Source organism: Mytilus californianus, unplaced genomic scaffold (genome assembly GCF_021869535.1).
Source record: "Mytilus californianus isolate M0D057914Y unplaced genomic scaffold, xbMytCali1.0.p SCAF_9, whole genome shotgun sequence".
Classification (NCBI taxonomy): Eukaryota; Metazoa; Mollusca; class Bivalvia; order Mytilida; family Mytilidae; genus Mytilus; species Mytilus californianus.
This window is the reverse complement of record NW_026262745.1, coordinates 48,727,473-48,743,493: the sequence shown is the minus strand read 5'-3', so window position 1 is coordinate 48,743,493 and position 16,021 is coordinate 48,727,473. Positions and strand designations below refer to the sequence as shown.

The following is a 16,021-nucleotide window of genomic DNA, read 5'->3' as shown; positions in this document are numbered from 1 at the left end:
ACTATCAAGATTCACATCGTTAAGATTCTAAAGATAATTCATTTTGGCGATATGTGAGTCTGAAATAAGTTAAATGCTGTTTCTTTCCATTAGAATCTTAAGTTGAGTTTTATTACTTTCTATGCCTAACCTACGATTGTAGGGCATTATGTTTTTCGGTCTGTGCGTCCGTTCGTTCGTCCGTCCGTTCGTCCGTCTGTCCCGCTTCAGTTGACAGTTTTCGATCGCTTCAGGTGTACTTAGTACACATGTTTCCTTTGATATGATCTTTCTAATGTAAATGCCAAATAAGAGTACCTGTAATTGAATATTTTCTTCAACCCTATCACACTTGCTCCATATTTAAGGTTAACTATCTTGTTTATGCATCATTTAATAAATGATATAATTGAATAGATAAGAATCCCTTTAACTTACAATATTTTCTCTCGTCATCCCCGTCCATAACTGGATAGGTCATAAAGACTTCCCCCTGTCGGTATGTTGATGCCGATTTACAAAATGATTTTTGCGTATTGGTTCATTTCTGAGTGATGATTGGTGAAATCATCTTATGAAATAGGATATATACGTAGCAACAAGAACTAGGTCAATATGGCCTATATTTTTCTGCTGGAGCAACTTTGATACATTTTTGACAATATTAAACAAGAAGGCACCCAATGTCTTCAACAACTTCAAGAGTTGATTTTTTGGCACAAAGATCATGCATGCCCTGCCCCCACTCAGAAACCTGGCGGTTGCGTTAAGAATTATAATTAGGTCAGTTTAAGGGGAACAACTAATGGTAAATTAGTGATACAACTGTATTTGATATACAGTTGTATAATCATTAAAGCATCTCATATCCATGGAGATTATTTGGCCCTGTCCCCTTAGTCATGGTCTATTCACTTTGAAATTTGGCATAGTTTACATTTTTTTAAAGTTTGTGATTAGATCAGCTTAATGGAATCCACTTATGATGTCAATGATATTTGATCTGCAGTTGTTTTTGAGCATTGACATTTCTTATTTCAACAAACATTATTAGGCCCTTTACCTTCGTTTACTTTGAATATTTTGCATGTTTTACATTTCAAAGTATTGCTATTTTAATTTCAACATTTTGTAATTTTCTTTCAAATTTACATACAGGCAAAACATATATCTGTGTCATCTTATAATTTTCAACTTTTTACATATTTTAGTGCCAAAATTGAAAAGAAATACTTTAATCATTTTGAAAAGCGAAAAGAGACGAGAGCTGGCGAAATTTCTGGTAAGCAAAAAATAAAACAACCGACCATCTTGGACTTAAACATAAATTTATATATTGGTCCCATCATCCACCAACATGACTTTTTTGTACCAATTTTAATGGTTGCTTCCTTAGTATTTGTTATTTAACTTTTTTTTCAACATAATACAATGTAATAATAGCATTCAAGGGCATAACACATAATAAAATAAGGTGATTTGGTATGATTATCAACGAGATAGATATCTAACAGAGTCCAAATTAAGCAGATTTACATTTTGTAAGGAAATGCTAGTATAGGTCACTGTACGGCGTTTAAAAATGAGCAAAAAACATAATGTATAGTCAGCTATAAATGACCCTAACATGACCATGATGACAAAATGTGAAACACATTAAATGAAAACAAACCTACGACCTGATTTATGACAAAATGATAAACGAAAGAAAGTATATGACAGACAACATCCAAGAACATTTATCATGTATACTGGTAATGTGTTTAAGGTTCATAAAGAAAAGAATGCAATCATGTGGTCCACACTGTGTAACTCATGCATTTGTGTGTAATTGAATTGAACTTAAACAACATATTATGATCAATCCTATAAATTAAATTGATTAACCAAAATGTGATTATCAATTAGGTAAAACTATTTCTACCTAGAAAAGATATCATACAAGTTCCAAATGTTTCCTGTTGGCACCTCAAAACTTGATTTCACAAAAAATATTTTGTAAAAAGTTTTTGTCAAATCAAAATTTCATTTATTAAAACCAAAACAAACTTATAAGTCCATATTGAACTAAATTGTTAGCTTATCCTCCAAACCAAATATAAAGAGGGATTTTATTTCAAAAATATTCTTATCAAATCCTTTTACAGAACTAAAACAACATAATGGAAACTTGTTAGAAATATAAATTAAAATCAGGGTATGTGAACTTTTTAAAAATAGCCATGGACTTTGAATACGCAGTTAGTAGTAAGAAGGGAGAAGATAATGAGAACCCAGGACATAATGTAAAATGGCTTTACGAGGATTTTTATTAAAACAGTTCTTAAGATAAAAAAAAATAATACATGTATAATATTACGTTTTTAATTTTTGTTATTTTAATTCTTGACATGCAAGGAATCCATTTTGTTACTAGGAGGCCAAAGGTGTTGCTAATGAAATACAAATATTGTTTAATTTACTTATTTCATATTGACATGATTGTAGCTGACCTCTTGATTGTCAGATTTTGCACTGGACATTATTTTAATATGAAAAAAAAAACACAATTTCTAGTTTGTTCATTATGATTGCTAAGGAAACTTTTTGATTGCTACGTAATATTTTCCTGGAAAATATGGGATCACTTGACAACACTCTAATGTAACAAGCTTAAATAAATCATAACTACTCCATATATATGCATTAAGACTTTGATATTGAACAAATATGTTACAAGTTACAATTTCTTCTTCAGCTGTGTTGATATAGCGCTTACTTTATTGCTATGGTTACACATTGTTTGGGAAAAAAAACATGGACCTTTGATGAGATAATAAAGGTATGACCACTTCTTGTTCCATATTAGGTACTACCAGGTATGTGCTGTTCTGGTAATAGAAATTTTTTTAACTTGATTCCTGGCCTTATTTGCATTCTTTTTATATTATGGTCGCTGGAGACCATCGTACCCCAATATTTCTAGAATGAAATTGTATTTTATCAAAACAGCGGTTCTTAAAGAATATTTAATAGTTGTAAAAAAAACTTTAGTACAATGGAGAAATGCTGGATTTTATATCAGCAGATTTCATGAGACTGAAATAATAAAACAAACTGCGGGTTTTATGGTGACCCCAATTACTTGTTGCTTTTGGGAAAATCAAATGGTCCTGTTTTCATAGCAACCATATCTCAATGGTTTAAAAAGGTTTTTTTCTTTATAACATGTTAATCAGACGATTTAAGCATTTTTTTTTTTATCAAAATCTGAAACATTCCTGTGTTGGTATCTGCCTGATCCTTAGGCAAACTTGCACTTATGTACAGAATAGTGCATTTCCTATTAAACAAGCAAGCAATCCGACCTTATCTTCGCCATTTTCTGTATGTTTACAGTTGACAAGTATATTTTGAAACGTTCTTGTAATATTAGTAACAAGGATACAATTACATGAAAACATATAGGAACTCTGCAAACTTTAAAACATACATTTTTTATTATTTAATTCAATAATGTAAGAAAATAAACTTGTTCGACACGACAGGTTTAATTTGTTATTCAAACATTAATTTTGTTCTATACAAAAATGTATAGATTTTTAGAAGTCGTTTTGGTGTATTAAACGTTTTATGGCGTACAAGTTATGAAAAGTAGGTACACACACGCTATGGCGTACAAGTTATGAAAAGTAGGTACACAAATCTTATTTTTGTTATTTAATTCAATAATGTACGACAATAAAATTGTTCGACACGACATTAATTTTGTTCTATACAAAAATGTATAGATTTTAAGAAGTCGTTTTGGTGTACTACACATGTTATGGCGTACACGTTATGAAAAGTAGGTTCACAAATTCTAGGCCATTTTTTGTTGTATGTATTTACAGCAAGATTGTTTTGAAGGAAAAGGGAATCCTTGAAAAATATCTGTAATAAATCAGTAAGCTGGTTTCGTATTTCTTAATATCTGATTTTCTTTTCTTACGGTTTTTATCTTAGAATTGTGTGTAACAGTGCTATACTGGAGCATTGATTGCTATCTGTTCAATTTATTCACAACTTTTATAGAAACGAGCTTATATGGACATTTATATAAAATGCATCGACACCTATCAGCTTTCGAAGACTATGCTCCCCTCTAGATGTATTTTGTTTTGTTTGTTTGTTTGGTATTTTTTTTTTTTTTTTTTTGCTTCTGTCTCATTGATGTATATTAACCACTCCTTTCTCTCTGGTCAGTGCGTACGTACGTTTCGTATAAGGTTGCAGTTTTTTGTCAAAGTAGTTTACCGTAAAGTTGTAGCCCATTAACTTGAAACTTAATTCATATTTTCATTATGATGCGAAATATTTAAATTAAATGCTTAAATACGGTTTTGATACAAAAATTCAGATTGATATCAAATACAGTACACTTTCCTGAACAAATCTTGTTCGAAATAACTACTTGATTATTTATTACTTTGAATTATTATTTTTAGATATATAGTATTATTAAGGTGTGTGCAACACCATATATAGATAAAGGTTAACAAAATGATCGAACAAGATGAAATGATATGTAATGACAGATATTTCGTTACAACTAATATCCATCAATAGTGCCAGTCCTATTTCAAAATGTGTCACCACAGTGAGTTATTTACTGTTTTAAATGAGCACACTAATTCATACAAGTAATCTCATACTTTATCAAATATAAAAAAATCAGTTCTTAGCAAGCATGATTGCGTAATTCTTCATGCCCATACTTAAGTAGACATATACAGGTATCTTTGACATCCAAATACTGGCCATACAATCACTATTCGATTCGTTGTCTAGAAATATAGTCCCCAGTATGCACACAGCAATACTGGTAAATATATCCCAATATTCCTTCCCAATCCATGTGGAGATAAGATTGGTAAGGTGTATCCGATAAAATTTACAATATAAAAAATATAAAGATGCGGCAGAACTACCAATGAAACAGCCATCTACCAGAGACCAAACGACAAAGAAGGAATCAACTGTCGGTCATCGTACGGCCTTCAATAATGAGCGAAACCCATACCACATTTTAACTGTTTGACTGTCCCTCTGGTATCTTTCGTCCCTCTTTTAAGCCTTTCAAGGCCCAGAAAGGACATATGTGAAAAATCAAACGACGTGGAAGTAGCCAACTGTCAGTCATTGTACGGCTTTCAACAATGAGCGACACCCATACCGCATTTTAAGCCTTTCAAGACCCCGAAAGGACATAAAACGTGAAAACTAACGGCTTAATTTGAGTACAAAACAATAAATGAAAAACAGATATGATAAATAACAACATACGATATCCACTGAATTAAGAGCTCCTGACTTTCGACAAGTTCATACATAATGTGGCGGGGTTACACATGTTTGCTGGTGCCAAAACCTCCCCTTAACTTGGACAGTGATGTAACAGTACAGCATAAGAACAGTCTAAACAATAAACGAAAAACAGATATGATAAACAGCAACAAACGATAACCACTGACTTAAGGGCTCCTGACTTTCGACAAGCGCATACATAATGTGGCGGGTTTACACATGTTTGCTGGCGCCAAAACCTCCCCTTAACCTGGACAGTGGTGTAACAGTACAGCATAAGAACAGACTGTAAAAATCAGTTGAAAGGGATTAACTCATCAGATCGAATCAAAGCGCAAATCTAAAAAAAACACACAAAAGACACAACGAACAGACTTTAGAATACTGGCAGTTACTACATTTTTATATGATATCGCCATCGTTACACAAACTTTAACACTGAATTTTGTTTGGCTTTGCTTAAAATTTGTCCGATATGTTTTACATTTGCTGGTTGGTTGTTTTCTATAGACTCTTAGACATATATACAGTTGTTATTTGTGAGAGAGAAAAGAAAACAAATATATGATTATGTTGCTCCAAAACAATTTTTTCAATGTGTAAATACATAAAATTAAGTTACCTTGCATGCACTTAAAAACATTTTTTTTTTAAACATGCAAACTACATACCTTAAATGCTCGTTCAGTAAGACATGTTGTTTGACCCAAAAACACATCTTATTGGTTGACAAAATGTCAATTTTGATCGCAGCTGTTATTTGTCAACTTCGTATGACTTAACATAGTATAAATTAGTAAAATCAACATAATTGGTAGAACCACTGGTACATTCGAATCACCTTTTAAAGAGATATTCCAGCGGTCACTTGCAATTGTTTGACAAATATGAATGTATCATTTCTAGCAGTAGTTTGCGCTGCTGTTCTAGCGGATGTACTGGCTAGGTTAGATAATACAAATCAAGGTAAGAAAACTGTATGATCATGAAAAAAAATTTCGAATAAAAAAGGAATATAAGTTTAAAAATCTAAGAATAAGAAATATTGAATCTTATTTCTCCAACTGAATTTTTGTATGTTCAATTTCAAAGTTATATCAAAATCTGACAGAAATTGAACCGTATGCATGCTTAATTTAAAGTCATAGATTGAAATTAAGATCTCATTAACAGAAAGTTTACACTAAAGTATTTACCTTAAGGTTTGTTACTTGTGCGTAGAAATAAATTGTTAAAGAATAAATATATTTTCGACTATGAACATCATTCTTTTTCTTAGTGTTAAGTATTCTTATTTTAAAAGTTGCAAAAATCAGATGTAAGAAATCTTTATTTAAATAAATTTAAGTATTTCTCATATAAAGGAACTTGAATTTCTGGTACTATACTTAACCTGTTGTGCAAATAGTTTAATGTTTTATTTCCAACATGGTAAACATTAATACGAAGTCAGTACCTTGAGTTTAAAAAAAAACATTTAAGAAGGAAATTGCCGTCAATACATGTAATCTTCAACAGAGCATAAGACAGTTAACTTTATTCTATAGGTTTGTTTTATATTTCAAACGTACGGCCCCTTTCGACTTGTTTTGTTGTCTTTTATTTTTGTACAATCAGTAAAGATTTTGTAATATACTGTTATCAAATCAATTATGAACACTTTGACACTAAAAGACGTCAAACAGAAGCACTTTATAAATTGTATGCATTTCTGGATTTATTATCGTTAGGAACCCTCACGCATAACAGAAGTAGGCTTCAGGGAGCACCAAATTAATGCTGAGGGGAATTTTGCAAATTTGATCTGGGTAGACTAGTTATTTCCAAAAGTTTAATTGAGAGTATATTAATTTTAAATCTGATTCGACAATGTCGACACGATATCGAATCAATGTCAATGAACTTGTACACTAATGACATAACAAGAAGTCGACTAGATATTAAAACGATATTTATGATGATTATATATGTATCACCAGCCCAGAAGTTAGCACTTCTGTGTTGACATGAATTATCATTAATATGGTCATAATTATAAATTAACTGTTTACATAACTTTTAATTTTTGAAATACTAAGGATTTTCTACCTCAGGAATAGATTACCTTAGCTGTATTTGGCAAAACATTTAGGAATGTATGGTCCTCAATGCTCTTCAACTTCGTACTTTATTTGGCCTTTTTAACTTTTTCTGATTCGAGCCTCACTGATGAGTCTTTTGTAGACAAAACGCGCGTCTGGCGCAAAAACAAAATTTCAATCCTGGTATCTATGATGAGTTTATATAAAGATTGATATTGGGTGAGATGATAGCTGATTTGTAATCAATCAAGTTGTCAACTCTCCAAATTAAAAGCTGTTCATTTGGTTGTATAACGTTGACATAGTAATTAAGGTGATAATTAAATGAAACATGGCTACATACAAAGACTGTTAAAATAAGCCACAAACATGACTTACTATGTAAGATTTAAATCCAGTGGATGTGAACTTTTTCATTATCAGAATAGGGAAAACATGCTTTATTTATTCGTTTCAATTACATTTTAAATTGATTTGAATTGTTCGAGGTTTCTTAGATCGGTACTTTGAGATGTCTGTCTGTTTGTTGTTGTTCCTTGTGCCGATCTGATAGCGCACGCTATTTCCAACTGTGTTTTACGTTTTGTATTTATGTATAAACGCTTCACCACCATCCGAGATTAAAAGAAAGGGGTTAGCGCTCATAAATATGTTTTACATCGCCAAACCCTCAATGTGACTAATCTGGAACTGTTTAATTCAGTGGTTGTCGTCGGTCGGTGTCTGCAATATTTGATTTCCGTTAATCGTTTATCATTTATACATAAATCAGATTATTTTTTTTTTCCATTTGAAATATTTGACATTTTGTCATGCCAGTATTAGTGCTAGTCTTTGTTGAAGACTGTACGATGACCTATAGTTGTAAACATTCTTATTTTTTACGTGTGGTTTGTTCTCTGATTTGAAATTGTAGACATCTCCTTATCTTAACGTTTGAATAAGGTACATACACTGAACTAAATGAAAAAAAATTATGACAAAATATTGATATGAAAATGATATCGACATTTTAAACATACGAACCATGGAAAACTCAATTGACTTTAAATTAGATAATTGTAGTAGATAGACATTTGAATTATAAGTTTTCGATATCGACTTGATGTCGTCGATGTCGTCAAAATCGACAACTGTATCAAATAAATAGAGTGGGTTTTTTTTAAGCTGCTAAATTGCAAAATTTAATGAAGAACATATACTAAACTAAATGAAATGAATAACCAACATCTTGGAATCGATATCGATAGCTTCAATAGATAAAAAAAAACTAGCTTGTCTTTATGGACTAATGTAGTATCAGTTTAACATTTTAAATATCAAATAGGAATCGACAGTTGAATAAGAAGAAACGTGCCAGGTATAAAATTTGGCTGTCAACATCATTCAATATCGACGGCCGATGTTGTGTTTGCTGCGACACATGTAGTGAAAGGCACATACTGATATCGATGCTAAATCGTCGATGTCGTAAATATCGATACCATATAGTGTCTTAGAAATACATACCTGAAAATGTTGTATACAACTTTGACTCATTGAGCTATAATTAAAAATCGAAAAAAAACGATGCATTCATCTCTTTTTTCCCTGAAATACAGGACCACCAGGACCACCAGGACCACCAGGACCAAAAGGACCAATAGGATCATTAGGAAAACCAGGACCTAACGGAAAAGATGGTATTTATCAACATTCGTGTGTGTCAAAAGCAATCTGGTGAAAATTTATCGTATGTGCTTGCTTAAACACATATAAATCATTCGCATTTTTGTATTCACAATATTTCAAAATCTTTGAAATATTGCAAACAACTCATTTTTATAATTTCTTAAATAACATGTTTGCATATCTGTTCAATTTTAAAGTCTTGTATATATGTGTTCTTGCATATTGTGAGAAACAAAGAATAATATTCGATTAACAAACTTTAAGTCATAGAATTTCAAAAAAAAATAATTTTGATATCATAATAATGATGGCATTGCATCTTCTCTATCTTCCAGGATCAAAGGGGTCTAAAGGAATGGAAGGTATGTTTGCAAATCAACGTTCAACTTACCTTAAAGTATTTCCATCATTATAAGCAGTTACTTCATTTTTCAATTCCTTGAACCCCTTTTAGCTTGTCAGTTCATTTTGCACACAACATATGAATATTTTTCAAAAATATTGAAAGAAATTATACTCTCTTGAAATCCGATTGTCTCAAAACATTTGGAATATTATTAACATCTCATCTTGTTTACTTGTTTAAATAACATGTTTAAATATCTGTTTAATTTTCTAGACTCGAATATGTTTTCTTTCACATCGTAAAAAACAAAGAATAAGTTACACTGCAAACATTTTTCACATAGAAACATTTTATAGTTTTCAAAAAAAATAGTATTTGATATCATAATAATAAAGGAATTTTATCTTCTCTATCTTTCAGAAGCCATTGTAGCTTTTATTCATTTTTTTCAATTCTTTCTACTCAGTTTAGCTTGTCTGTTCAATTTGCAAACACTATATAGATATTTTTCGTAAATACTGAGAGAGAAAAAATATGACACCTTCCGAAATACTGTAACAAAAGAAAATTCTACTTGTAAACAGTTTGTCTCATTTTGAAAATATTTGAAACAGTGCTAACACATCATCTTTTATATTCCGTTAATAACATTTAAGCATATCTGTCCAATGTTAAAGTCACATATAGATGTTTTAAAATATGTCGAGGGAAGCGCAGACAGCGGTACTCGTCAAACCACTTTTAGTAGTATCAAACACAGGTTGATAAACAAACAAAATATACGATAGTATTATTATTAGTATATTGATGGCATTATTATTTTTATCTCTATCTTCCAGGAAAACCAGGAAATAATGGACTAGATGGTATGTATCAACATTTTGTATGTCAATTGCACCCATGTTTGCTAGTATCCTATTAGATTGCAAATACACATTCAAAATCATTTGAATTTGAACAAATCACTTAAAATGTACAATTGCAATTTATCATTAGATTTATTTCAAAACATTGGAAATATTGCTAACAACTCGTCATTCCTTAAGTAACATGTTTGCATATCTTTTCGATTTACAGTAGGGTATAAATTTTGTCTAGCGTATTGTAAAAAACCAAGAATACAAAACACTTCACACCTCTTTTACTTAGAGAAATTCTACATTTTTAAAAAATGAAAAATATTTCATATCATAATAATGATTTGATTCTATCTTCTCTATCTTCAAGGACTACAAGGATATAAAGGAATGCGAGGTATGTATCATCATTTGTGTATATCAACTGCATTGTGTTTACATTTCATCTCAGTTGTTTTCTAAAACACATATATATATACAGATTTAACATTGTTGTGCTGATATTTAGAACAATTATGAATATAATATGTGTTTTCAGCCGTGTATCACCTTCACTGGTGATCAAATGGATGGATCTGTCGTAGAGTTTTCATTTGTTTAGAAGTACTTATAGATATAATTACTCTAAATATGAGCACAACAATGTTAAATCTGCAAATTTGCGGAAATAAATTTTTGTTCTTCCCTCACCTGGATTCGAACTCATGTTTTTGAGATATCGAGACAACACCGCCTGCACTATGTCCAGCGCTCTAGACCACTCGGCCACCTAGAAATCAGCTTTTGGTGGCCTAGTTTTACCTTTCCTCGTCAGTAGAATCTAGAGTTCTAACACAGAACATGATATATTTGAAGATGGAATTGATCATTTTAAAAGGAAATGTTAATTAAAGTTGCAAACAAACGTCAAACTCACTTAAAAGTATTGGCAAACATTCTAATTCATATTTGAATTTTTTTAACTTAACTAAGCTTGTCTGTTCGAGTTGCATATACCATACAGATATTTTTCTAAAATACTGGGAGAAAAGAAGAATATACCAACTCTCAAACCACTACAACAAATGGGAATTATATCCTATTGAAATAAGATTGTCTTATTGTAAAACAATGATACATTGCTAACAAAGCATAGTGATCAATTCCTTAAATAACATGTTCTCCTATCTGTTAAATTTTCCAGCCGGGTCTAAAGGCTTTCTTGCACATCGTAAAAAAACAAGAATACATTGTACTTCAAACCGCTTCAACTTAGAGAAATTTCAAAAGGCAATGTAAGTTAAAATTCCAAACTCACTTTACAAGAATTGGAGACATTATTATCAATTTATTTATTTTATTCAAATCTTTCTACTCAATTTAGCATGTCTTTTGAATTTGCAATCATATATACATATTTTTCTAAAATATTGGGAGAAAAAAAACCATGACACCTACTAAAACACTGTAATAATAAAATGAATAAGCCATTCTACTTTTAAGCAGTTTTTCTCATTTAAAAACATTTAAAACATTGCTTACAAATCATCTTATATATTCCGTTAATAACATTTGAGCATGTCTTGTTCAATGTTTAAGCTACATAATGATCTTTTGAAAAATGTTGAGAGAAGCGCGGAAAACGGTTCTCGTCAAACAACTTTTGGTAGTATCAAAAATATGTTAGTAAATATTCAAAAATATATGATAGTATTATTATAAGTATATTGGTGGCATTATCTTTTTTATCTCCATCTTCCGGGAAAACCAGGAACAAATGGACTAGATGGTATGAATTAAAATTTTGTATGTCAATTGCACCCATATTTGTTAGTATCTTATTAGATTGCAACTGCACATTCAAAATCATTTAAATTTGAACAAATCACTTAAAATGTACAATTGCAATTTATCATTAGATTTATTTCAAAACATTGGAAATATTGCTAACAACTCGTCATTCCTTAAGTAACATGTTTGCATATCTGTTCGATTATCCAGTAGGATATATATGTTGTCTAGCATATTGTGAAAAACCAGAAATACAAAACACTTCACACCTCTTTTACTTAGAAAAATTCTACAGTTTTAAAAAACTAAAATTTTTCGTATCATAATAATGATTTTATTTTATCTTCTCTTCCAGGACCACCAGGGTCTAAAGGAATGCGAGGTATGTATCAGTATTTGTGTATGTAAACTGCATTTTGTTTATATTTCATCTCAGTTATTTTATAAAACACATCTATCAATATATATATATATATATATATATATATCAGTCTAAATTGAAAACAACTTTCAAACCTATGATTGCGTTGGATAAAAACAGCAATTTTTATACGTGTGCATGCAAAACAAATTTCTTCGTAGAGGGGTCTATATACAACACAAACAACATTTTCCAAAAGACCAAAAAAGTGAAAAAGTATATTCTAACAAAACGCATTTAACTAGCAGGTCGAACAACTGATGTTATTAAACCCTGCTGACTGCCATTGGCGACTGACAAATAAACGGATCACCAGATGTAACAAAATGGATCTTATAATAATTCATTACCAAACAGAAAACAATAAACTTGCGGAAAAGATGGTATATCGCAAAGATGAGGTGCAAAAATTTGTACACCATATCCGGATTTCGACAATTAATATCTCTTCAGTGATGTTAGGAATCGAAACGGTATTTGAAAGGCCATATAATTTACCTCAATTTAGGATAAACTCTTGAATTTTTAAAGAGTCGAAATAGGATTAACGGATCATATAAACCCAAAGGCAAATATAATACAAGACCAAACGAAAAAATATAAACATGTCTAAATTGAAAACAACGTTCAAACCTATGATTGCGTTGGATAAAAACCTCCATTTGTATACGTGTGCATGCTAAACAAATTTCTTGGTAGAGGGGTCTAAATACAGCACAAACAACATTTTCCAAAAGACCAAAAAAGTGAAAAAATATATTCTCACAAAACGCATTTGGCTAGCAGGTCGAACAACTGATGTTCTAAAACCCTGCTGACTGCCATGGGCGATTTCCATATAAACGGATCACCAGATGTAACAAAATGGATATTATAATAATTTATTACCAACAGAAAACAATAAACTTACGGAAAAGATGGTATACCGCAAACATGAGGTGCAAAAATGTGTACACCATATCCGGATTTCGACAATTAATGTCTCTTATATATATATATATATATATCATTTTAAAAGAAAATGTTAATTAAAGTTGCAAACAAACGTTTCACTCACTTAAAAGTATTTGAACCATTATTAGCATCTCTATCACTTTTGATTTTTTTAACTCAACTTAGCTTGTCTGTTAGAGTTGCATATACCATATAAATATTTTTCTAAAATATTGGGAGAACAGAATAATATGACAACTGTCAAACCACTACAACAAATGGGAATTCTGATCTATTGAACTAATATTGTCTTATTCTAAAACATTTGATACATTGCTAACAAAGCATGCTTCTAAATTCCTTAAATCAAGTTTTCCAGCCGGGTCTGTAGGCTTTCTTGCACATCGTAAAAATAAACAAGAATACATTGCTCGGTTTCTTGGTGTAACAATGTAACAAGCATATTTGGTGAATAAATATATAATGTCGTTAAAAAAAAAAAAAAAAAAAAAAAAAAAAGAATACATTGCTCTTCAAACCTCTTCAACTTAGAAAATTTCTATAGTTTTCAAAAAGGAAAATATTTGAAATCATATAATTGATGGAATTCCATCTTTTCTTTCTCTCAGGATCACCAGGAAAACAAGGTATGTATCTAAATATGTGTATGTCAACTGTATTCTGTTTAAATTTTATCATTTTCGTTTGCTAAAGAATATATAACTTATTTCAAAAGGACATGTTAGTTAAAATTGCAAACTCACTTTACAAGAATTAGAGCCATTATTAGCAATTTATTCAGATTTTCAATTCCTTCTATACAACTTAGCTTGTCTGTTCAATTTGCAATCACTATATAGATATTTTTCTATATTATTGGGAGAAAAAAATCATGGCACCTACTAAAACACTGTAACAATTACATTTATAAGACATACTACTTGTAAGCAGTTTGTCTCATTTTAAAACATTAAAAACATTGCTTACAAATCATCTTTTATATTCCGTTAATAACTATTCAGCATTTCTGTTCAATGTTCAAGCTCCATATAGATGTTTTAAAACATTTTTGAGAGAAGCGAAGGAAACGGTACTCGTCAAACCGCTATTCCTAACATCAAAAATAGGTTGGTAAAGCAAACAAAATATTTGATAGTATTATGATTAGTATACTTATTGCATTATATTATCTCTATCTTCCAGGAGATCCAGGAAATAATGGAATAAATGGTATGTATCAACATTTGTGTATTGCAATTTTGCCCTGTTTGTGCATTATAATTTTTTGTTTATTGAAAATGCACGTCTGAAATCATCCGAGATTGACCAACTCACTTAAAATTGCATTTTATCATATATATCATTTCAAAACATTTGAAACATTGTTAATAATTAATTCGTCTTTTTAATTCCTTAAATAACATGTTTGCAAATCTGTTCGATTATCCAGCCGGGTAAATATGTTGTATAGCATATTGTGAAAAACCAGGAATACATAATACTTCAAATCTCTCTCCCTTAGAGGAATTCTACAGTTTTCAAAACGAAAACTATTTGATATCATAATGATGGCATTCTTTCTTCTGTATCTTCTAGGAAATCCAGGAGCTAAAGGAAAGCCAGGTATGTAACAACATTTGTATATGTCAACTGCATTTTATTTACATTTCATCTCAGTTGCATTCTGAAACACATATATATCTTTTTAAAAGTAAATGTTAGTTTAAGTTGCAAAAAAACGTTCAGGTCACTTTACAAGAATCATCATTAGCAATTTATTAATTTTAATTCCTTCAACTCATTTTAGGGCATCTGTTCAATCTTCATACCACTTATAGATAAAATAGACACATGCCAAACCATTGTACCAAATAGAAATTATACCTTTTTGAAAACAGATTGTTTTAGCACTATATTTATAAAATTCGATTTTCCCTAACTTTCAGGATCACCAGGAGCAGCTGGTATGTATACATTCGATTTTCTTTAACTTTCAGGACCACCAGGAGCAGCTGGTATGTATACAAATTCTTGTTTGTTAATTGTACTCTGTTTCCACAATATCTCAAAAGCCTTTAAATGCCTATTCAAAGGTATGTGAGATTGCACTATTACTTACAATTACACAACTCATCTTTTTAATTCCTTAAATAACAGTTTTCCATATATCTGTTCAATTCTTAATCCACTTTAAATGTTTTGTTGCATATTGTGGAAAATTATGAATACGGTACTCTTCAAACAACTATCACTTATAACATTATTCAAATTCTTCAAAAACAAATATATTTGATTCTTTTATAATGAAGGCATCTTTTCTATTTTTCAGGACCATCTGGACCTACAGGACCAGTTGGTATGTATTACCATTGGTGTATCTTTATCATTTTGATTGCAATTGATCTAATAATTTGCCTATTAAAGCACAGAATTTTTTTTTTTTTGAAATTTGAATCAAACTTTCCACTCACTTAAAAATATTTTTACCATTAATAAAAATTCACCTTTTCTTTCAAATCCTTAAACAACATTTTAGTATGTCTGTTAAATTAAACAGCCACACATAAATGTTTTTATTCGCCCGTCAAAATTTTTGACGGGACGCATTATGGTATACAAATGTCCGGCGTCCGTCTGT

The 16,021-nt window shown here is 30.6% G+C and overlaps 1 protein-coding gene across 1 annotated transcript in view; it reads left to right on the top strand.

The window, feature by feature from the left end:
* The window catches only part of LOC127715940 (collagen alpha-1(XXIII) chain-like), a 38,943-nt gene extending 26,506 nt beyond the window's left edge, over window positions 1–12,437 (top strand). The window contains exons 7-11 of the mRNA XM_052222047.1: window positions 6,211–6,270; window positions 8,987–9,067; window positions 9,392–9,418; window positions 10,242–10,268; window positions 12,385–12,437. Coding sequence (XP_052078007.1) covers window positions 6,211–6,270; window positions 8,987–9,067; window positions 9,392–9,418; window positions 10,242–10,268; window positions 12,385–12,437 — 248 coding nt within the window. The remainder of the gene's footprint in view (window positions 1–6,210; window positions 6,271–8,986; window positions 9,068–9,391; window positions 9,419–10,241; window positions 10,269–12,384) is intronic.
* The last annotated feature ends 3,584 nt before the right edge of the window (window positions 12,438–16,021 follow it).